This window comes from Porites lutea, chromosome 14 (genome assembly GCF_958299795.1).
Source record: "Porites lutea chromosome 14, jaPorLute2.1, whole genome shotgun sequence".
Classification (NCBI taxonomy): Eukaryota; Metazoa; Cnidaria; class Anthozoa; order Scleractinia; family Poritidae; genus Porites; species Porites lutea.
The window spans coordinates 20025194-20050468 of record NC_133214.1 but is presented as its reverse complement, the minus strand read 5'-3'; the positions used below and the strand labels follow the sequence as shown (position 1 = coordinate 20050468).

General features: G+C 38.0%; 1 protein-coding gene across 2 annotated transcripts; it reads right to left on the bottom strand.

Annotated features, from left to right (window-relative positions):
* Positions 1-1845: 1845 nt before the first annotated feature.
* Positions 1846-23526, bottom strand: LOC140924433 (la-related protein 4-like). 2 transcript variants are annotated; one of them, XM_073374466.1, is made up of 22 exons: positions 23354-23526; positions 22878-23176; positions 21518-21579; positions 19322-19594; positions 19106-19134; positions 18270-18328; positions 18069-18117; positions 17363-17466; positions 16814-16924; positions 16176-16229; positions 15650-15718; positions 15211-15291; positions 14513-14593; positions 13696-13744; positions 12882-12924; positions 12052-12240; positions 11680-11737; positions 11062-11175; positions 10326-10361; positions 9846-9898; positions 9189-9288; positions 1846-7389 (listed from the first exon to the last, which is right to left on the bottom strand). In XM_073374466.1, the coding sequence occupies exons 2-22, from the start codon at positions 22938-22940 to the stop codon at positions 7264-7266; spliced, it is 1803 nt and encodes a 600-aa protein (XP_073230567.1). In that variant the 5' UTR covers positions 22941-23176; positions 23354-23526; the 3' UTR covers positions 1846-7263. The 2 variants fall into 2 exon arrangements, with proteins under 2 accessions (XP_073230567.1, XP_073230566.1); XM_073374465.1 differs by having other exon boundaries at positions 12882-12930; positions 23354-23525.
* Positions 23527-25275: the final 1749 nt, after the last annotated feature.

Below are 25275 nucleotides of genomic sequence, written 5' to 3'. Positions count from 1 at the left end.
GAGAGGTCATGGGACAGGATCATAACTTGTATGCGACTCAAGTCTAAGATCATGGACAATTCCCTGAAATCGACACCTCAAGTTTCCTTTGACTGTCGATAAGGCGAAGGAATTTGTAAAGTCAGATCATAAATCTGTATTTGACTGTGCTGTGAAGAGGGAGACGGCTAGAGGGAAGAGAGAGAGAAAGAGAGAGGGAGAGATGTCTGGTTACACAGAGTAATTTGCACTGCGATAATGTAACCCGGAAGAAGCCCATGGAATTCTTCAGGAGGAGGTCGGACACCTTATGACCACTACACAATGCAGCATTTGTATTTACTGGACATCTTGTTAAGACCAGCGTTGTATAATGCTGATAGATATCTCCAGTATAAATAAAGCTTGTATTATAATTATTATTATTATTATTAGCATTATTAGCATTAACACTAAGACGACAATCTTTTTGGTAATCTCAGCGAGGTTTAAATATCAAAAGCCTTAATTTGCACAAGAAAGCAAAACCATGAAGGATTCTGGTCGTATTAATAAAATGACGTCATCGTGGAAATGACCTACTACGCCTATTTAGGGTAGCAAAACGAGTCAGCAGGCAGCTTAAGCAAAGACGACGACGACGCCGACGAGAACAGCAGAAAAGCAATAGGTTTACCTTTGCACGTGCATCACTCTTTTTGGGACAATTCTCTGCCGTCACTGCACGACTATGTCGTGAAAGTGCCTAATTTCACGTTTTGTCGAGGACGTGAACACAAGACGACTTTATTTTTCTTTTCCTGAAATTTGATACATTCTCTTAGAATTCAACTCTAGAAAAATTTGCCAACATTTGACGAATTGAACGAGTTGGAATGAGAGCGAAAAAGTTTGAAGTAGCACGAATTCACTTTTAAAGTGACGTTTTCGTCAGTTTCTTGTCGAAGGGGGGGGCGGGGGGACCTTATGACCGGAATATTTTCTGTGCGCGAGTAGATGGGCCTAAACCAGAGAAAGGAAAGAACTTAAATCACACACAAAAAAACTTGATAACCAAGATCAACAACGTGTACTGCTTATGTATTGAAGATCAACTAATTAAAACTGTCAAGCTTCCGTCTGACATCTTCTTGCCATCAATAACTTGCCAAGAATTCGCATGAAAGATGGATATCGAGTCGCCCGAGTGGCCGGCGGTTTTCCAGCTCATTCTTTACACTTTTTTTCAGGGTTACTGACCCGAAGTTGACGACAGTTCGCCGACCACGAATTTTCAACAGTGACTACAAACTAACGCATCACTTTCACTCTGACAATAGTTCATAATTTCGGTGTCTGGCTGACGATAGCTGTTATCGTTTGGCCGCCCGCGTGTTCACTTGCCACCCAGGTAGCGAGTTCAGCTGTACCCCAGAAAGCAGACAACCGTGGTTGAAGTCCGTAATAGGGACTCAAAGAAATAGGGAGATTAAGCCGTGGCGTTTTTGAGCGACGGACAGCAACCGGAAGTGGAGTTTTTGCAAACCTACATCACGTGGTACATATGGACGTTGAGCGTTTTCCGGAAGTCATTCCTAGCTTGGCTTTCATTCCGACTGTCTCCACTAATCTGGTACCCAGCTCACTTGTCGGCTTCGTCGACAATAGACCCTGCAGTTCAATATTCTCGTTGTCGTCGCCGTCGTCTTTGCGTAAGCTCCCCCTTGCGCGTAGAGGAGACCCAGTCCCCATCGTACAGACTGTAGTAGTCTCAAAGTAAAATGCTTAAAACCAGCAGCTGTTATTCAGCTTAACATCGCCATCCTCGAAAACGCCAAAAACGTTTCTGCCTCCGGCCAAATGACACACACAAAAAAACGAGCAGCCTTATAAATAACATCAGAATTTATTAGAAATCACAGCTCATTAATTGTTAACGTAATTAATTACCAAGTATAAGGGAAACACACCTGGAGGACAAAACTGCTAAACCTTCAGTTCGCGTTGACATTGCTGTCCCTATGTGACAGCTCCATTTCAGTCGCTTTGTTTCAGTCGTTTTGCGACTAAAAGCAGGTGTTCAGCCGCCTCCCTACCCTCCGGAAAAAATTAGAAAACAGAAAAGCGGCTGGCACTACACACAGGCTATGTGACTGGGTAATAAAACCAATCAAGAAACGCAAAAGCGATCGTGGCTTTCTCACAAGCGTTTTCCCGCGCTTGGCGTCGGCTAGAAGTATTTTTTCGTGTTCTGATGACTGCGTCTGCTGTGATTGGCTAAATATAAGCGAGTTCGTTTTTACAACACTTTAGTCACAAGAAAACTGCTCAAAAAATTTACCGGGAATGCGAGAGCAGAAAATGATGAAGGCAAATACTCTAGATAACACGCAGGAAGTTTTGTCCTCCAGATAGTAAAGTTTTTTAACGCACAGAGCTATAAATTAATTTTCACACCTCTCTGGTGCTTTTAGAGCTGTAGTAAAGTATCAGGAATTTACAATTTAAAGGGGCCATATCACGATATTTTACAAAATGGTGCCTTTACCACGGCCGCGTTCAAAACCAATACAGCCCCTACCAAACATGGTCACGCTTGGACCAAGCTACGCACACCGGCCAATAATGTTTGCAACGGCTGAGGACCTATTTAAAACATGAGTTTTGTTGTCAAACTATAACAAAAGACTAAGGCACGGTTTTATCGGCAGGTAGGCTTTTGACCTTTTAAACTCGAACCTAACGTCAAATTGCACCCACCTAAAGTTCAAAGCCGTGCAACTCTGGCCTCAGTACTGCCATAGCAGAACTATCTTTTTATACAATCATATAGATAACATTTGTCAAAAATAGCGTGATTACTTGCCCAATTTCAATAATAAATCTGTCCCTTAATCAGTAAATTCTAAAGTTACACTTTATTCTGATTAAATAAGTTTAAGTAGTTTCCAGTAACCCTTACATAAGATAACTACAGAAAGAAACCAGTGATGACTAGAGAGGGCATTGGTGAGGTCGGGCTGACATTGTGTTTAACCTGGCCTACATAGTAACAGTTAGACGAGGAACGTTTCCCGGAAACTTTTTCTCGCACGGTAAAAATTAAATGCAGGCTAAGTTTGACTATCAGAATGACATTGTCTGGTAGAAATACCTCGCACAGTAGTGACCCAAGTGGACGCTTTTATCTCAATTTCTATGGAAAGGTTCATTTATGACGTTTGGGGATCTTCTTTAAGCGATACGCGGTCGCGATTTTGTCCACAAAAGATTTTGTTCTGCCAGTTTGAAATTTGGAGCTCGCAGTTGACGAAAAGAATCAGGAATTAACTAAGACAAAGAGACCCAGCTCTCCTAACGGTCCTTAAGAAACTTCTTAGTGGGGCGAGGTAAATTTTAAGGAAAGAAGACCCTATGAACTGAGGCAACTCGCCGAATGCTGAAACAAAACCAAACAAAACAAACGAACACTCGTCGCCAGCAAACCTCATAGAGATTAGCAATGTGCACAGCACACCCAGTCAAAAAAAGGAACTGACATGCATATTTCAGTTCCTAGCACAGACACCCCAAGCTCAACTGACTTGTGTATGTCATCAATGTTCTCACTATAGGAATCTCTGTTTTATGCTTCAAAGAGATAACTCACAACTACTGAAGCAGAATAGTGACTAGTGATAGAAATCTCATTAAAAAGTGAATTAAAGAAAAAAAAAATCAAAATTATAATTGTCTTCCAGTTTTAGCCGAGACTGCTCTCATAATAATAATTGAATGTAACAGGGAAAACACTCAGGACAGGACTTGCAACAAAAGTGGAATAAAATATCTAAGCTAGTATATGTTACATCTGCATCATTCAATACAATAATTCCTAACGTTATACCACCAACAGTAAACTTCAATTAACAAATAGGCTAAATTATTAATAATATAAGTTACTTAATTTGGATTCACCTTTTTGCAAAATGAAAACAATGCATAAATGCAACTAGCTAAAACTAATAGCCAACCAACAAATAATTAACATACTGGTTACGTATGTAAGAATGCAGGGTGGTTTGTGTGTAATTTATGAATCAACATCTGTCAAAACAAGCTTCAAAAAATGATAGAATTCGTAGTTTCTGATGCCTTGACAGACAACATGCCATTTGGAATGTACTGTTTACGATGACTATTAATGTTGCCCGGTTATTGGCCAGTAGGAACAGGGTATCAGAGCACTATTCTTACCAGATAGGTTTTCCAATTATTGGGTAGTATTAATAGGTTATATAAAAACCATCCATGAAATTTATGTTGTTCAATCACTGGCCAATATAGATGGAGTGGCGAAGCAGCAGGCCTTTTTTGGAGTTACAAATGGTTTGTTATAGCATGATCACTGGCCAACAAAAAGTTGCTTTTTAGCCTACGAAATAGAGAATCAGAAAGTGGGATTCATACTACAAAAATAAGATTCTAAACTTCAATTTCAAGAAACTAAGCTGCTTCAATATGAAGATGAATATCAATAACATTCGGCACCACATAATGGTGTAAGGATCTCCACTCTATAAACTGTACACATGTTCAAGTAGTGTACCCTGGGTCCTAAAACAGCAAATTCATAATGACTGGTTGTACTTTATGACTGCAACTCTGACTTTTTTTCATACCTTTGCAAATTAGTGCACCAAGTTTGCAGTAGCAAAACCGAATTTGTGAATGGTGAATCACAAATCAACTGCCATTCAACGGCTATTTCAATTTCAAAATTCTCTGCTTTTAGATCACATTTGGTGATGCCAGGTTAACAGCCAACAGGCCAAGGCAAAATATCCCTGAGTAGAAACCCTGTTAAACAATTTTATAGAACTAAAACTAGTGGGCAGCACTGGGCGAACAGCAGGTTTAAAACTTTTTATCTTCTGATGTACAGTCGAACCTCCTGTAAGCAACCACCCAATAAATTAATGCAAAGACTTACTGGTCGCTTACAAAAGTCGAACCACAGGGGGTCTTTTCTGAAAAGAGGTCTGGGCACATCTACTTTATGGAAGATAATTTATTGCGTGCAATTTCTAAGTTACGCCATGTGCAAGTTCAGGTTGTTAATAAAGTACATGTCGTATATTCCAAGTAGCATGGTGCACACAGCGAACATAAAGAAGAGAAGTGGTCGCTTACAAGAGGTTAAGAACAACGGAAAATCATTAAACTTTCAGGCCCAAAAGGCAGTCATGGTCGCTTACAGGAGGTGGTCGTTTACAAGAGGTTCCGACTGTAATGCTTTGTCTTTGTCTGGATTGGTGGTCCCTTATGGGAGGTGGTCGCACATCCAGGTTTGACTGTACTTCCTAGAGCTAACCTAGGGTGCTTACCACTAACACAAACCACCTGGGTGGAAATCTTGTCCATAAACACAAAACTTTAAAATTTGACATGGTGGGAGAACAACCTGCAATGTACGTCCAAATCAGCTGAACATACTAAAAAGAGTAGAAAAATTGCATACCTTCAAATCACAGCCCACGTTTTCCGAAACTGCCCAAACAGAATGGCCGGAAACATTTGATTTTCCAACCAGAATTTTTGTATTTTACAGGTAAATGGTAAGTACCCATAGACTTCTTCAGGGAGTTTTAAAACCAAACACTGAATGCCTGTATTTAAGCTATATCTGATGACCATTAAAATACAGTAAATATTTGCACCTGCACCTGTTCTATTTCGCAGATCCAGCCAAACTTTTAATGCTATCAGATATGGCTTCAATATACGTGTTTATTTTTTTTAATCATAAAACTTCCTGAAGAAGTCTACATTTGTTAGATGAAACACATAAAAAAAATGAACAAGTTTAACAGCTACAGTTCGCAGTGATGTTCAATAGTTTAGTCTAAAAATTGGTATAAGGTTCAGGGCTGGGTTGTGCAAAACTCAGGTTTTGTGTGAAATTTGAATTCAGATATGAAAGCGTAAAAAGCCAATTCAGTTTCTTTTTTGTTGTCTACAATTTGATGATTGGATGCTTTATAAAAATCAGAAAAAATTATTCAATATAATGTTTTTGAACAAAAGAAAAAGTAAAACTGAAATGGGGGTCTGGACCTATCACCAGTTAACATGCGACAGACAGCCACTTGGTTGAAGAGAATGAGACCCTGAAAATAACGTACTGATAATTATATGGGGCAATGTTAGGAGTTTCTTTTCTTTCTTTTTTTTATCATTTTTAGATCCTAAAAATAAAGGGTGCCTCTTAGTACAGGGCCACTGTGCAATGTTAAGTTTTTTAAAGTATTCTGATACTGACTTATAAGTGAGGAGGTTTGAGATAATAAATATTGTTGGTCATAAATTTTGGCGGCATTAAGTTTTGAGCGTTTTTTCTTGGAGGTGATTTGGGCCATCACAAGGGAGGTTTGAAATTTGTTCTTGGCCATGTAATACACCAGCCATGGAAAATGTTGGCTAGAGGTCAATAAAATACTTTTTGTTATCCTTTTTTTATAACATTTCTGCAACAACTGCATTATTTCAGCCAATAACTATTGCCAAAATAGGCTGTTTGTGACTTGCTTTGCCCAAGATCATGATAATTACTGTTCTTGTGCTTGGTAGACCAGCATCTTGGCAAGATTATTCACCACAACTTTCCGTTGATGCAATTTGTGGTAAACTTTAACTTCAGACCTCTTTCCTGTGAACACCACGCAATATCCACAGGTGTTTTCTCAGTATCCACTGAGCAGTCAGTAATGTTAGTACAATTAGCAACGTGAGTATTATACAGGTCCAGATATTTAAAAAATATCTACATCATGAAATAATGCAAGTCATCTTCATAATATTACTTATATACAAGTTGGTTGCCTTGTATTTAAACTTGTATCCTAACACTTCATCCGGTTATCTCTTTTCTGCATTTTCTCTTTGCGCTGACATCTTGTTCATTCTGTTTTTCCAGTTTTATATTTTCTTTTCTTAGGTATTCTTTTGTGATGGAGTCTTTTGCAGACATTGTCACCAACAATCAGTGTTCTGCATGACTGTTGAATGAAACTCAAGTGCATGTTCTGCTAAGTCTCGGCTCCTGTTTAATTTGCGAATACTGAAAAATGTAAAACGTTTGCATCTACGAAAAGGGCTGCAGCATCATTCACAGCTGTTGAAGTATTGCAGAGCCATTGTAGATGATTTGCCAATCTTGCTTTACACATAACATTATCCATTTAAAGTTCTGTCAGACTCCATTCTACACATAGCAGTTTCAACTAAACAAACAAGCACTTTTCATATTGGTTACTCACACAGCATTCACTTGGTGGGCGACTTGGATTGGTTGTTATTTGAGTTAGCTGAGGAAACAGCAGTTTGCTTTGTAGGGGTTTTCTGGGTTACTTGAGCATAACTTAACACCGTTGTCGATTGCACTACATCTTCCTGCAATAGAGCAACCACCAAAATATAATTTCAGAAAATGGTGATATTTGCAAGTGCCAGCCTACTCTCTTCGATTGGTTAGTCTCTGGGTTTACATAAGTTTACTGACTGTAAGGAACAAAGGAACAACCACAGTAATGAAAGGACCATTCACATGTGCTTTCACCTTAGTGATAGCGTGTTTAAGCAAAGACATTTCTGAGCAACGCAAATCAACCAGAATTGCAGCCTTTTCCCTTTTAATATGCCTCAACACTACCAAATTTGCATCGCTTAAGCTCCTTTACCCTTACAAAGAGACAATTTGCCTGAAATTTTGGGCAAATTTACTTATCTTTGAAAAGCCTTGTTTAAGGAAGATAATAAAGGATGTATGTATGTATGTATGTTGTAATAATCACTGGAGTTCAGGCTTCAGAAGTAATCATTGATCGTTTATTGCGACAGTGCTGTTTCGTATGGTCCGAAATTGTTGGACCACACTCATCAGGCAACTTCAACGATTGACCGAAACAGCACTGTCGTAATAAAGGATCAATGATTACTTCTGAAGCCTGAACTCCAGTGATTATTAATAGTCAATGCTCTTCAATTAAATGAATTGAGCGCTCTATGAAATACGTTCTACCCAGAATACAAGTATGTATGTATGTATGTGTGTACGTATGTATGTAAATCCACTATCCAAGAATGCAAAACGTCCATTTCTGGATGAAATCCATCGATCAAAAATGCCTTTGCTTAAGCTCCCTCTCATCACTGGTGAAACAGAAGTTGTAAGCTCAACACTTGGATCACTGCAGATTCTGATACTCAGACTCAAGTGTTTATTGTGTCTACACCTAGTTCAAAATTCTAACGCATAAAGCAGACATTGGAAGCATGATATTAAGACAACCAACAAAGGAAGGAGAGAAATTTAGGGACAGTTTCAGAAGCTTTGAGAGATGGCATCATTTTATATTTCTGTGAAACTGCCCACCTACCCCTTCCCTAAGTCAACATTTTGCCCTAAGTAAGAACTAGGTGTTAAGGTTGGTTTAGGGGAGGGGTAGGTGGGCAGTTTCCCAGAAAAGTAAAATTATCTGAGAGATGTCATAATATAAGGGTTGAGTTCGTTTTTGGTTCTCTCCTTTGCTCCCAGAGGTTTTTCTCTCCGTACTCTGGTTTTGTCCTCTCCTCAAAAGTCAACATTTCCAAATTTCAGTTCCACCAGGAATCAGAGACCCTCTTAGGGAGGTTATGTGTGTCTCTTGTCTGAATGTCAAAACCTGTCGTTTCATGTATTAACCCTTTAAGTCCCAATAGTGACCAACATCAACTTTCTCCTAACAATATCCTTACATTGTCCAGAGATTAGGTTATGAGAATTAATAAAATGATCACCTAAGAGAAAATGCTTTGATCTTTTATCAAATTCTCTCAACTCATTCTTTAAGGAAATATATCAAGATCAGTTTGGAGAATTTGTATGTGGATATTGGGACTTAAAGGGTTAAGGAGGAAGCCATGTTGATGTTTGTATTTTACTATTGTATTTGCACTTTTCTCTGTGGCCGTCGCAGTTTTAACCCATCTTTGTGTCGTTTGTCGCCACTTCTGCTTTCCTATGTCACTGTTTCAAGGCCATGTCCTTGCCAGAATTTTACCCTCACAGGGCCTCGAATAAGGTAGACAAAGAACCATTCAGTGGATTTGCTACCTTTAAATCCTTATTTATTTATTTTATTCATTCATTCATTTATTTATTTTAGAACAAGGTGATGACCACAGTTTGCACTGTAGGGCAAGTTACTCACCGTAGACTGGGGAATGGGCTTTGTCTCTGGCACTTTCTTGTTTTCAACTTTAACAGGAGAAGGTGGTTCCTTCTGTTTGACTTCTGTGTTCACTCTATGACTATAAAAAATAATGCAGTCAATATTATGAACCATACGCCTTGCATAAAAAGGATTGAGTTTCATCTGAAGGCAAACCACGATCACCTAATTTAGCCCACTGTTTTCAAATACAAAATCCCTTCCAAAGGTAACCAAACCATTGGAAAAAAAGTAACCCCCACCCCCCATTCCTAAAATAATCTTGAATTTTTATATCTGGGCTTTTTTTGGAAGTCACAGGGATAAGCAGATCTTCAAAATGGTGACTTCCCTCAGTATTAACCCTTTAAGCTCTAAGAGAGATCAGCATCCAATTTCTCCTTGTAATATCAATGCTTTGTAAAACAGAGTGGTCACGAGAATTATGGACATGATCACACCAGATGAATTTGCTTGATATTTTATCAACTTCCCCCCACTACTTCTGTAAGAAATGAATAGGGGCAACAAATGAGAATTCAAATTTTGGTCTTAGGGTTTAAAGGGTTAAACACAATATGACATACCACAACAGCTACACAGCGGCTACACAACAGAAAGCTGACAACAGACTACAGTAGAATTCTGATTACTTACTCAAAAGAATTTGGAACTGGGTTTACTTTCTTGTCCTGTGGTGATGAAGGTTCCTGAAATTAAACAAGGACCACTTTTAAACCAGCAAAAAAATGTGATACAGGAAACTATCAACAACAGATGCCAATGAGTAAGATACACCTGACAAATTTTACCAAGTAGTATTTCATTGAGTCAATAATCTGGAGAAATGATTACTGTTAAATCAATTTCGAGCTTCCTTACAAAAATTTAAATGAAAAGCTGAATTCTTCATGAGGTTCAGTCAAACTTAGTCAATAGATAGATCTCATTTTTTAGGTCTGATATTAAGTCCATTTTCTGTTATACCCATTACATAGAAAAGCAAAAGCATTCGTGAGAACTGTTACCTCTGGTACTTGTTTGCAAAGCAAATGTCCAATTCATTCTGTCATTAATTAATGTCCTTCCCTAGTGTGTCACCTTTCACTATTCAAGTAAAGTTCTCATTTAGATTACCTTAGCGTCTGGAAATTCTTTGGAACCCTGAGTTTTCTGAGAACAAAACAAAACATAGAGATTTGATGCTTTTGAAACAACTCACTTAACAGTATACCATAATGGTTAATTATGTTCACTGAAACATTGTCATAAATTTAAAACACTTAACTGCCTTTCTTTGCTGAGCTGCACAGACGTAACAAAATATTAACTGCTAGTATTCCCTGTATGTAGCTGCAGAGATCAGTGAACTAGGTCCCAGCAAGAGCACTCATGCCCAGAAATGCCGGTAATTAACCTTTTCACTACCAAACCAAGTTGTGGCATGAAAAAATTGTCGAAAAAATTGTCGAAAAAATGAAAGCAGAGTACTACTTAATTCTGAGGATTAAAATTTACATTTTTTGTGAACTTGCCTTAGACCAATTATTATTAGCCTTAAAATTTGATTGGGTAAAAAGTTGCCTTTTTCAAATCACTTCACATTTCACAGAATTGTCTGCTTGAGTGACCCTTTCACAGGAAACTTGTGGTGAGTTACATGCAGTATATTTATCTTGCTAGCTCACAAATTTCTCTTCGTGTTACTTGTTCACTCTACTCACTCATGAAATATTTTTCAACACTCAAAAAGAACTTTCGAATCTCTATGTGGCTATGATTGTAAAATCTCTATGTATGGATGTGTGTAAAAGTATAGACATTGACTGATGTTAGGCTCAAAGGTATAATAAGAGGAGGAATATATACTCACAAAGAGTGCAAGTGGAGATGTTGGAAGAGGTGGAAAATGTGAAGGAGCCAAGTCTATTGTATCACTGTCATCTTTACTATGTCGCACGGGGCTCGCCTTGCCTTCTTTTTGGCGCTGCAACATTAAATAATCCAAAACAAGACACATTGCTAGTGGTCTTGTTCACAGTAGACTTGTGACCTGATCAGTCTGTATCCACCATGAACAAGGCTCTAGCAGAGCTGAAAACTCAGAATTTCCATATAAATAATTTGCATCCTACACAACTAACTACATGACTGGAGTAAGTAGCTTCTTTAACAGCGACTAAGTAATCCTTCTAGCTAAAATCTTATTCAACTAGGAAGCAGTCCTCTGAAACAGCTTGTTTACAGAACAAAAGACACTGCAACAGTCAGGGTTATTTGAAGCACCAACAAAAACTCCCCCAAAAATATTATCATTATTGTTCTACTGACTTTAAATTATTTACTCAGACAGTCTAACACCTGGAATATAGCCAAAATTCTTTGGGTTACTTAAAAACCCTTCTTTCTTTCAGCTTCCAGATGAATTTAGTGGGAAATGAAGTTGTTTGATATCATGCACAAAAGCAATTTTAAAAAACTAGAAACATACCAAATGCTTGCTGACGTCTTCACTACTACCCCTTCTTCTTCTATTCCTTGCATTTCTCCTGAAACAATTGAAAAACACAACCATTAGCTAGGAAAACAGTGATTTTACAAGTTGCCTGTGGGGTCCGCAAAAAAGGGGGTCGAGCTTACGTGAAAAAACACTGACAAAGAGCCATAGACTAAAATTTATATTACCAGAGCTTTCAATAAGCACACTGAAGTGTAATAATAAAATCGACTGTCTAAAACTATATGCTCAGGTTTGGGAAGGGGAGCTATGTTGATTTCAAGGCAAAACAAACAGTAACATCCTAGTTCAACAAGGCCCAACAATACATTATGATGAATGTGACAATTCATGCAAAACTCAAACCTTGCATAGTCATCATCTCTTGTGTCCCTTTGTCTGGAGAATCCAGCGGCTCTATTATTAATGTTGTTAACAGCACCCCCATTACTGCTGTTATTTACAGGAGAGTTCTGTGACCGGTTTCGCTGCATGTCTCTGTCTATTCTGTCATTTTGCTGATCACGGTGATGTTTCTGGTGATTATTTTGAAACCTGTAATTAAATAATTTGATAAGTATGAGGTCTATGGACAAAATAATAAGAATGAAAACAAAAAATAAATTAAATTAAGCAGAGTAGCCAGGGCATCCAGTTCAGGCTTTGAACCAACTCGAAAAAATTCAGCTTGCCCTGGGCTATTACATGCTTGTCTTGGTTTGCTTTACCAGACTTTTTTCCCAAACAACAATTTCTTTTTCTGGACTCCAAAATATCAAATAGGTGATAAACAGAGACCTTGAAAAATGCAGGTGACCAAGCTTTTTTATGATGCTCTGCAAACATACAGGAACCACAGTGCAATAAGGACCTAAAAGATTTCTAAATTCTCATTCGGTGTTTGAACGTCTTGGCTACGGGAGAAATTTAATAGGATTTCACCTTGTCATGGCTCTGAAAAAAAATTCCACACTTTATCTCTTATTTCCGGAATTTTCCAAGTCAGGAAAATTGCTTTTCCAGTTTCAAGACTTATTCAAAAATTCAAGACACTGTACAAACACTGGCCAAAATATTTTCTACGACTTGCCGTGGAAAATGGTTACAGCTTGAAACGAAGGCTAGGTTACAGTTAAGTTAACAATGTGTTTATAGAATTGATGATTATTTGTCATCTTAGTGAGCCTTTTTTATACCTTGGTCTGTTATTTCCTTGGAAATTGTGGCGTCCAGTATTGGCTGGGGCTGTGAGATTAAGAAAATAAGTAAACACGTAATGTTAGCAATGGCAAACAATTTGGCAACATGAAACACAAAATAATAGCAGAAAATAAGCTGAAGCTTAAACTGTCACTCCTGTTTCCACTACAACAATTGTACACTCTTGAGGGACCATATTTTTGGTTGTATTGTACCCACAGAGAGATACATTTGGGAAAAGTTATGTTTACATCAAGAAGCAGGGTTTTCATTAAGAATTCTAGTAGCACGAGAAAGGTGTAATGTTGCAGGAGAAGTTTTAAAATGGCTCCACATCTGAGTAAAAAATAATCATAGGTTATTGAGTCGGAGAATTCTCCTATCTCCGATGCCTGATGAAAACCCTGAAGATGTCACCTTGGGTTCACGGTGTCAATTGGCACCACCTCTCTGATTTGCTTGAAATAACACAACAAGGACAAATTAAAGCATAGAATAATGCCCTAAGATTTCTGATCTTGTGTCAAATTCTCCCTTTGAATTGAAAATAAATGGAGGGAAACTGGAAGGAAAATGTAGCATTTTATCAGAAGTCCAGGGGTCACATGGGGCCCAATTCCAGGCACCCCATCAATTTTGATGCAGGTCCCCCAGTCCTTATCATCATTAACAAGACTCTGGTGTGTAGATGTGATTTACATGTGAACAAAAAGTCACATTAACATTTAGCAGTTACAAGGCTCTGCTGGAGTAGTATCAAGTACATGAATGGCAAAAGAACTATATTTGACATGAAAAAGTAAGACCTACCAACAAGATTCAGTGGCCCATGAGTAAAACCATCAGGGTAAGCTGAGGGCTAAAGACCAATGAAGAAGGAAATACATCAGAATGCTTCTTACACTAAGTAACACCTTCACCATTTTGTTAGAGGCCATACAGGGCTGTCAACTAAGGGGTCGGGTGACAGGAATTTCCCCCAGCTACTAGGGACATGCCCCCTACCCCACCCCCTTGCTACTTTCAAGGAAAATAACGACTCAAAGTAATCGGATGAAATTGACGCTAGGAAAAGTAGAAGAAAAAGAGTACCGGAAACTTGAAATCTTAGTGACAGCCCTAGGTAATGAAAGGCAATTTCAATCATAATAACTTCAAAGCATTAACAGCAGTGCTTGACTTTTAGAAAAAAATCTTGGGGCCAGCTGGCCCCCAAGTTTTCATTTTTTGTCACCAGAACAAGTATTCTGGTCACCAAAAATTGTATTTAAGAATTAATGGATTTAGTTTTGTGAAAGATATGGATTATCATTAGTGTACGTTTTCCCAAAGAAGAAAGTCACCTATCTTGGGAGCCAGGTTGGTGACCAGGCATGAAAATTGGGTTGCCACTGATTAACAGGGGTAGCAAAAAATGACTCACAATTATTAGCAACAAAACATTGTGCACCTTGTCATATTGGCCCACCTAATGGGTGGCAACATTTCTGACTGGATTCTTAAAAGGTGGCTGGACTAGTCGTTAACTGAAGACTTATGCCTAAGCTGATAAGTTACATACAAGCAATTTCTTTTTGTTTGTGCTCCTTCTTATGCAAAATTATTTTAGTGTTAAAAAAAAACTTACCATGTTAGGGTCCTGAAAAAGTGGTTGGGCAGGAGGCCATGTAGCTAACATGTTGGCTGCTGGAGGGTAGAAAGGAAGTGCCTAACAGAGGGAAAATAAAAAACATCAGACTCTTTAAAGGATGTAGTAGAATTGCTGTCTGATAACATTTTCTTGATAATAATTGAACACAACAGAAAAAAAAGGAGAGTTCAAATCAAAGTTTGTCAATCTTCATCCAGAGTTGTTTTACGTGTACTGTTTCAAAACTTTATCGTCACGCAAACATGAGGGAGTGTATGATCTATTAGGCCCTTTGGGACTCGTGTTGTAACAGCAAATTCTCACTTTGAGTCACAGGTCTACATGTAACATGGTAAACTTGATTTCAGGTTAATTCTGATTTAACCTAGGTTTATTCTCAATTCCCTTTGTCTCTTAATTTTTAGCCCTCAGAGACAAAGAAAACTGAGAATCAACCTACGTAGATAAAAGAACCTTAACGCAAATTAGATGGAAAATCTAGCAGCTGACCGAAATCAACCGAGGCTTAACTCAAGTAACCCTTCAAATAATGAAGGCATGGGTGTGGAAAGGCCTTAAGTGACATCTCCTCTTGATTCAAAAGCATAAACTGGAAAAATCCATCAGTTTAATACAAGTCCTCTGGCTGAACAGTTGCATTAGCCTAATCAGGGAGAGAAAACAACTGCTCATACCTGCTGACCATTAAAAACCGCAGGAGGAGGGAACTGGAAATGCTGCTGGTTGTAAGTGGCTGGTGGTTCAGTTACTTGTTGCTGTAAAAGAAGAACATTTTGTTTTATGAACTAGTCAACGAAAACAACTTGAAAGCTTTAAGCTGTTCTACTCTTTAATCCTGTTATTTTTAACACTGCATGGAAATTTAAACAAGATTCAAACAAAAAAAGCATGTAAAATTAGGGTTATGGGGCAACATACAGTGAAACTTGTAGTAAGAAGACCTCACAATAAGTGCACACCCTGTATTGAGCGGACAAATAGGTAAGTATGTTTCAAATGTTTCTACCCATACTTTAAATAAAACAAACCTGTACTTAGCTGACACCTCCAGCGAAGGCCCCATTGATGTCTGCCTAATAAAGGTTTCACTGTATTTTACAAAGTTGTACTTACTTGTCTGAGTCCATTTTTTGGCATGTTATAATTATTGCTTTGGTGGATTGGCTTCGCTTTTATTCGGGCCTAGAAGAGATTGATCAACAATAAGTAATGTGTAAAATACACAATGATCATTATTCATCACATATTACAAACAACCTATATAATGCTATACTTCAATCACATCAGTCACAAGGTTTTGTGGCTTCAGACAAAGTCTTGGGCCACCTTCCTATGCCGCAAAAAGCTAGTCGAGATGGTCTGATGCCCAACCTTTACAGCCTTGCACTAGTCATTCCAGTTTTACACTTGTGTCTACAAGGAGGGGAGTGGGTTGTTGTTCTCCAACGCTACCCTGCTTCAATTTTCCTGTGATTATGTTTTTTGCCGAAATGTCTTAAGTGTACATAGCTGTATGTTCAATCCTTGGACCCACTACGGATTGAAAGCATTTATAGACAATTGCTTAGCACAAAAAAATTTTATCACTTTACCTCAGCATTCTGTTTCATTAATATCATAAAAGTAAAATAAACTGTACCATAATAGGTTTGCCTCTAAAGGTCTTCACTTCTTCGCGGAGGAATCTGTATGCCTGTAAGACAAGTTTGAAAAACAATTTAGTGATCACCACATTGTCAGTTCATCATCATCACCATCATTCCACCCCTGTCAAGATCCATGATGTGATGCTCACAAATAGGCATCGTTTGACATCACATGCCCCAGTTGCTCTTAGACAAGGCTGATGTCACTGGTTAGAGTACCAGGAGGTTAGCAGCCTTTGCCTCTAATTGGGTAAGGCAGTATTCTTGAAAGAATTAAATCTGTGATAATCTGTTCACTTGGCTCTGAAAGAATAGCCAGCAAACATCTCTCTCTCATTTCCCCACGTCACTTTTCTGTGCATCGAGAATCCGCCATCCATTGCAATGGTGGGCCACGAAATGAAGTCACAGATATATTTTGGCAGCTAAACATCATGCTTACGGCGTGATAAATCAAAATTGAAGCATGCTGGAAATGTAAGGGCAAAATGGACAATACTCACATCCTTTTTTTACCTATTCCATGTGACTTGGTGGGGTGAATCTTACAAACATTGGTTACATTATTTAGGTTAAATGCTCCTATGCTGGAATTTTTAGACCAAACTTTCTTGCCTCAGTAGTTTCCTACCTTTTGAGCATCCTCCTCTGAATCAAACTGCACATACCAGTAGTTGTTATGTGCAAAATCAATTCTGGTACAGCTGGGGCAGTTTTCACCAGAAAAAAGGGCTTTAACATCCTAAAATAAAATAATTAAGGTTATAGGCTCATCAAACTAGTCAACATTTGCAAATTATTGAAGCCACCCCATTAATACGGCCAAATTTTTTTTATCCCATTGGTGACCATATTAACGGGGTTCCACTGTCAAAGAAAAACAGAACTAAACAAAATCAAAATCCCTAGCTGTTGGATTCCCCGCCTACTTGTATCATTAGCCCGGCAACTTGAAATTTTAATGACAGCCCTGAATACCATACATCCCATTATAAGCTTCCCCCCACTCCTTATCGATCTTTACTTGAATTTGATCCATTATGACAATTTAAAGCTCAATTAAACCCTCCGAAAACCCCTTTCAAACATGCATATAGTCCAAGGCTTATAAGCAGAAGTTTCCGGTACCTGGTTTTACCAGAACATTTAATAGTAACAAAAGGATTTTGGAACACCATACCTCCACTGGAGTTGACTCAGGAATCTCCCGCAGAACAACTATACATCTTTTTACATTTGGTCGAACTTTTTCTCCCGACTCATCAACTTGTAAATTTGGAGATTCTGTACCAAACAAAACTCAATACAATTATAAAGAAGCCAAGTTAAAATCCCCCTAAAGGGACTAGGTTTGCATGACATATGCTAAAAATTGGCTTATAACCTTTCTTGTGGGTTGATGTTAACTTTCTAATCTCTCTTAGTTAAGAGACTTCTGGTACTGGTTATAAGTGTCAAGGACAATGACAAAGGAACAGCAAGGACCAGGGCTCAAAATAACGGCCTGTCAACAGACAATGTCCAACCTGGATGGTGACTTAACTAGCCAAAACCTTCACTCGTGGGACATGTTGACTGGTCATGCATACTCTCATTCTTGCACAAACAGCCGAATCCTCACCTGTAAATCTTAGATTTTGTCTCTTTGTAAAAATACATTAAATTACTTTCACCAATCAAAAAGAATAAGTTAACACCAGGATAACCTTTTTCCAATACTTTGACCGGTCAGAAACAAGGCTTGACCGAGAGAAAATTTCTTTGGCCAGTCATCATGTCCTGCCACTGTCTGAAAATTACTTTGAGCCCTGGGTTCATAACTAGCTGCAAATTCTTCAAGAAGGTGTTCTTATGAGGAAAATCACAAAGTGACAATCAAGACTCACCTCTCATGACATTCTTTACAAGGTCAAGATCCTTTGTCAGTTTTTTAACCTGCAAGACATCTACATAGTATTACTATTGTGCCTCCTGTCATTTTGGATTAAGTTGGCAAGAAATTTTTAAGGTAACTGTACAGTACAAAACCGCAGGACAATAATGTAAGGATGAAAATGGCTGACATGCAGCAAAAAGTAGTAACATGCCTGATTAAAATTTGCTACGGTCCATATGGGAACATATTGATCACCATCCATCTGAGAAACTACAAAAAAGAAACAAAAAATAATAATTGACATAAAAAAAAATGTATAATACTTGAACTCACATAACCTTCTTAATAAAGGGGAGACTCCAAAATAAAATATCAAGAACACTTTGAAAAGTTATTTTTAAAATTCTTAGAAGAGGTGCCCTCATTTATGATGGACACCTCTTTAGAGCAGATCTCAAACAGACACCCAAAGGACTCTTGCTAAATTTTGAAGCAGCCAAGCAAATGAAGATTCACCTGTACCTATCGCTAGTTTTTACTTCATTTCATTGTATTTTTTAATTTATTTTTAGACGGTCACAAGTTTATCAGTGATTTTAATTACTGTCACCTGTAACCCTGGTTAAAGAAAGTCGCTTATCTTAACATCCCTCAAAAAGTTTATACTGTCATCTCTATCTTTCTACTTTGATCACCCTTAATGCTAGGCGAGCTCAGCTGTGACAAGTGTTATAAGTTTTGGCCCCTAATGACAGCTCTGTCCTAGATTTGTCTTCGCTACTCTTCAGTCATTTTATTTGACAATTTGACTACCTTTGTGGTATTAATCTAAAAGGGAATTGACAGCATGGCTATTTAAGTTATGCTTAAAAGATTACAATATCCAGAGACACCACTTCTATACATGTTTTTGATATAACAGGAATTTTCAGCCGCTCACTTTCTTTGAAACACCACTGTCATTTTGCTTGCTGTTACAAGTTTTGCTGGCAAGTTATGTCAGGGAAATTAAAGCGATGAATTTTGTGGACCTTACATGCAGCTTACCTAAATAGGTATCACTTGCTAAATTCTCCCTGCAAATTTAAAAAATGACAAGAAAAATTAACTTCTGAACAGGAAATTACACTGGACATTATGTAACTACAGGAAATATCTAAACCCATCCTTCCATGTGACTCTAAGATGTTCTCAGTTGAAGGTAAATGTGGAAGTAAAATAATGTTCCTTGAGTGTTTTAACATGTTCCTGCAAATTAATTACCTGGAAAAGTAGAACTCCAACTGATGTCTAAGAAGAACTTTCAATTCTTCAATAGGAAGCTTATCAGGCGACAATTCCGAAGGAACAGGCATGACTTCTGGGGTAACTGGGTTACTATAAGGACCATAGCCATTCATTGCTGCATTAGGACTGTACTGCATATTGTGCAGCTCGTTAGAAGGAGCAGTCTCTGGCCATTGATCAGGGGGAGTCACTGGAGGAGTGACAAGGGTAACAACTGAACCATCTGTACCATCAGAAAGTGTCATGTGACTGTAACAGAAAAAATAATTCATTAACAATTTGCCACTTTAAAAACAAGAGGGAGACTGGGCCAAGTGAACTTTTGCGCAGACTTCTGGGACTGTTAATAAGGATGGAAAAAAAGAAATTGGCCAAAAGCTGACCTGCACATCCCCAGTAATAATCCCAGACATTCTGGCTCCAGTTTCCTTCTGTTTTCTAAAGTGGGGGATACTTAGGAAGTTCACCATAAATCAATTCTATATTATATGTAAATACACCGATGCCTAAACTGCAAAGCAAATTAAAGGGACTTAACTCTAAAATAGACAGTGATAAAAACTACAGAAACAGAAAAGCAGTATTCCAATACACGGGGATTGAAATAACTAACTGGTAAGTGGCAATCATGCTGTCCAATCAAACTTGCTTTTGCTTGGACACAACTCATTTTTGGCCATTAAAACTTCGTAAAGCAATAGCTCAAGAAGAAATTCATGGAATATAATTAAGACGCAATCCACCAGGAAATCGAGTAATTTTAATTTTGAGTGGACAAAAGGCTTGTACCAGAATAATTTAAAGCATATTGCATTCTCTTTAAAATTTTTTAAGGGCTAAACATGCAATGAGTCATCTGTAGTAACACCAAAGAAAATTTCTTACGGTAGCCTGAGAAAATGAATGTCAAATTTCACAAGAATTGTGAAAACACAGGTAAAATTTTGAACATTTCATGTGTAAGATGTAATTTTGTGAAATTTGACATTCATTTTCTCAGGCACTCATAAGAAATTTTCTTTAGTGTTATTACAGATGACTAATTACATCTTTAGCCCTTGAAAAAATATAAAAAAGAATGCAATATTCTTTAAATTATTCTGGTACAAGGTTTTTGTCCACTGGAAATTAAAGTTACCCAATTTCCGGGTGGATTCCATCTTAATGCTTTCTGTCCCACAGTCTAGTGTGGTACAATGGAACAACTTCTACTTTTGACTGGGCATTGTCTGTTGACAGCCATTAACTCAAGCCCTCATTCTCATGTGCAATTTAAAATATACATGCATGCATTTATGTTATTTTTTAATACATTGTTCCAAGCCCGCAAATAACTTTTGGATATAGGGTGATCATTTGACCAGACTAGGACCAGGTTTTGTGGGTCAAGACACTAGTCTGGTAGGTCAAAAAAAGGAAAGAAGGAAGAGAGAGTGACAGACCAGGCCAAGCTTTTACCCGTCAAAATCTGAAATTTGTGGGTCATTGACCGATGACTGGCTGTTATTTGCAGGCTTGTTGTTCCAAAAAAAGAATTTGATCACAGTCTCAACTATGTTGTGGTTCAATTTTATCCTTGGTTTAAATTTTATTTCCCTTTGTTTTTGGGTATGGTAATGCATGATAATGAGTTTGAAACAAAGGAAAATAAAATTTAAACCAAGGATAAAATTGAACCACAACATCAATATAATTTTGTGATTATAGATGAGACATAACCTTGCGTAGCAATTTGGTTGCATTACTGCTAACCTGACAGAAATTTTCATACTTGCTTATTAAATTTTTGCTTGAGGAACAGAGAAACTTCAAACCAATCCATACACGAGAGTTAATTATGTTGCATGTCCTCACTGAGGGTGTAAATTTATGTCCTTATAACATTTATCTTAAGATAAACAAATTAATCCATAGCAAAATTTCTGTGCAGAAAACCTAGTAACAAAGTTGTACAACAAAGGCTTCTATATATGATGGATAATTAAGGTACGGTATGTCAAAACTAAGATATTTATACATGTATGACATGACTAAAAAAAATTAACCAGCTATAAAAACCACAATCACAAGTGATAATCTTTTGTTTTCAAATTATCACAAATGACTCATTAAAGCCATGACAAAAACAAGAAACCAAAAGATGTGTTTTCTAACTTGATTTAAACATCCCACCTTAAACAATCAAAGACAGCAGCATTAGGGTTCAGAGACCCTTTGGCATTTGACTGGCCAACCTAGAAAAGAAATTTTATGAATATATCAGCTGTAGGAAGAACAGAGTTTTCTAGATTAGAAAATTGTACCTCAAAGTATAGGAAATCCTGTTACCCAACAATAAATGTATCACTATTATAACAGACATTTCAGACTATTTTTAAGTAGATGAGGAGTGTTTTAAATAAAAAATCCTTCAAAGTACTCCCCAATAAACTAATCCTTACAAAAACATCTGCAGCGCAAATAAACAGCTCACACGGTCGAATTTGGGCCGCAATAAAAGAAACCCTCCCAGCAAAGGTCGAGTAGAGGTTCACATTCAGAAAATATTTGTATCAAAACGGTTAACGACTTTTAAGTTAACTGCTACAAACTCAACGTACCAGAAATATTTTCTCGTTACTCTTGATGGAATAAAATTGTACTCAATTCAAGATTAATCACAAATAAAGAGCGAGTTGTGTTCTTGTTGCGAGGACAATCTATGGACTCTAACAAACAAACAAACTCGAAAAAAACGTAACACAAAACAACGATTTACGTTCAGATTCGCAGCTTGAGTAATGTTCCGGCATTAAAAAAGGAAGGAAAATATCAAATCTTCAATTAAACATGGCTAAAAATAACACAAGCGCCTTTAAGGAGGATGATACGAAAAAAACCTTATTTATGGGCGACAAAACTGATAATATTCTGGTCTTACGATCCTATAAAGAGATCACAGCTCGTTTGCTATTCTCGATCGACTTACTTCGAAGAAATCGGGGTATATTATACAACTAAAAATATAAAGGGTTTCTCCCAAGTTTTTTTCCGGAAGTTCAGGACTGAATGGCTTTCCTTTCTAAGCCCAAACCACGGTTGCAAGGAAACGAAAACCGAGAGAAATTTTCGTGTGACGAAATATTGTAGGTAACGTTTGAAGCAACAGTACACTTCGGAGAAAACAAAGTACAAAATGGCTTGTCCAAGGCATTATGGCCAGTATAAAAGAGCTTAACTGATAAGGCTGCGCCGAAGAATCTTAAATAGAGGATTCTAACGTCTTAATTCTATGACTGTGAGTAATATTTTAACATGAACTGTGGAGGACAAGCATATGCAGGTATTATATGCTTTATAAAGATTTGCCTTGCTAGCCATATTGGATAAGAGGTCGCTCAAAATATCATTAAATAGAGCCGTTTGTCGTGCCATTAATTTCCCGGATCACCCATCCAAGATCAAGAAAAGGGTTTATCAGAAAAACTGCGCTAAAAATATGATTTTAAAAACATCACTTTCGAAATGTCTACAAAATTTAAAGAATACCTACCACGTCGTCTGGTGTTGTACTGACTATACTTTCAGCGGAATTCTTGGTTTTAGCTGAACTCATACGGCTCAAAGACCAATCCAGTAGACAAGTTTCGAGAAAACGTCACTAGAACTCCTTTGCTGCGAGGTTTCCTCCTCACAAAATTTGCTCTTCACACGAAAAGTTGACTGGCAGGAAGGAGCGATTCAACCAACACCAGTTAAAAAGAGGGCGCTGATAATGGCTAACTATCGGTGTCTTTAAAAACGCTTTTTATGACGTGAAGCACCAGAAACACCAAACAAACCAAACCAGAACTAGTAAACAAGAAAACAAATTGACTTGGAGTTACACTAGTCACTTCCAGGAATTATTATGAAAGAAATAATCCAGAATTTCCTTTACATCCGACACACGTGGCGACGAGAAATGTATTTGCAAAGCAAGATCCTCACAGATCACTGCCAAGGTTTTCGTTTGAAGTAGTCGCTCACCTGGACATGCGATATTCAAACAGAGCAAAAAGTGGTGAAAAGGGGCTTCGATTTGAAAGGGTGCTGTTCTGAAGCAGTTCTGGGAAACCAAGTCAAGTATGGCGAACTCCTTCTTCCGATTCCTCTCGCTCGCTCTTCACAGCGCCACACAACACAACCAACTTTGATCTCTCCCACTCGTAACCCCACTCGAGAATCTAACAAGGGCTTTGATTGGCCAAATGAAGTTCAGCCACCACGTTGGCCAATCATGTTGATTGAAAGAAACTCATTATCTGAGTTAATGGCTCCTTCGCGCCAAAAAGACGCGACCATCCCTCGGGTCCCCGGTGGTGACACTGCAATCTCGAGCAGTTTTGCTTCTTTTTCGTTTCAGAAAGTCAAAGAATCTCCTTTGGTCTATACAAAAAAGGTATAGTGTATAATAGCCTGGTTAGGTAGCAGAGGTTCTTTCCTCCAAACCTCTGAATGCACAAATGGATCAATCAAAATCCCAAATGCTAAATATTAACTGCTAGTATAAAACTGATCCCAAACGGCAAGAAGACTGAGGAAATGAGACAAAAAATGAAATAAAAACGGGAGTACAAATAACGAATACGCACGTGCATACCTGAATAAATATCAAAGACTAAAAAGGACAAAACAGAAAAATGAAAGGAAAGAAAAGCATTTAGTGAGGGAAAGTGAAATGAGGGGATAGCTGAAAAAAAAAGACCAATCGCCTTTGTACTTTATTTCAGAACGAGATGTAGTGTTTTCCCCCTAGTATTTCAGTGTTCTCAACTCTCCCGGATAATCCGGGAGACTCCAGATTTTTGACCGTATTTCCCGGTCTCCAGATTAGAGTATGAAATCTCCAGGATAATTGCCGAAAATTGCCATTTCTTCAGTAGACTCGAGTTTCCGACAATAAAGTGTCAACTATTTTGCGTTGTTTGGGCTATTTAATTGTTAACATCGATCGTTTTCTCACAAACTCCGGTATGCCATAATGTAATATAATAATGCAATTGGTCTCTTGGTGGGAAGTATTAAAACCAATCAGGTCAAATGTTACAATACCAACAACATCTTTTTTGCGCGTTTTGTGTTATCCAAAATTCGTGACGATCGGAGTGAACGAGTATTTTTGCACAAATGACGTCATGTGCCGTGCGTTATGACGTCATCTATCATCCCTAAATAGTTGGGGTTCACAGCCCTGGTATTTCATCATACGCACGAACAGGTCGGTTCGTTGCATGTGGAACGTTGTTTAACGACAGAGAGAACCCAGAAAGATGATTTATATCTTACCTACTGCTAGAAAAGGAAAATTGATCAAATCACACTCGAAGAAAACGATAGTTGCATTTGGTAGACGGGATACTGAGCAGTACTGGAAAACTGTGCGTAGCTGTGGAAACTTGTTAACTACGCCCTTAGAATATCGAAAATTTCGAGAAGTTTCGTTATCAACCTTTATTCTGTGTTTCTGGCGATATAAGCATGATAAAAGGTCGTTCGTTGAAAAAATACACGCACAAGACTGTGTAGCTATTCTCGCTATGAAGGACCAACCCTTTTGCTACAACTCTCAACAGCGAAGCAAAATTCCTGGAAACGAGGTTGTTTGACAATGTTGTCAAAAGTGAACAAGTATCCTTACTGAGAAAAACCAAGGGTGAGCCCTAAACCTAGCGAATTACGGCCAACGTAATACCGTGGCTTTTTAAAGTACTAGCTGAAAAGTGAAGATTATTGTCAATCCCGTTCCCAGGGAAACACACTGAAATCTGCACGGCTGATGGTTCCCTGCAGGGCACTGGGACTCATATCTTCAGGCTCAAAAAGTCAGAACTGGCCGGCAGGACCATGTCCGGAGCAGTCATTTTGGCAAAGCAATAAGCTTTTCCCAAGAGTTTTTGCTGAAAAGACAT

Bases quoted from the DNA above. Each gene is read 5' to 3' on its own strand.
- LOC140924433 (XM_073374465.1), bottom strand. From the start codon at position 22,940: ATGAGTTCAGCTAAAACCAAGAATTCCGCTGAAAGTATAGTCAGTACA. The intron at 19,595-21,517 runs GTGGGATGTTTA...TTTCTGTTACAG, and splicing joins GCTGTCTTTGATTGTTTAAG to TCACATGACACTTTCTGATG. The intron at 16,230-16,813 runs GTAGGAAACTAC...CTTGTCTTACAG, and splicing joins CAGAGGAGGATGCTCAAAAG to GCATACAGATTCCTCCGCGA.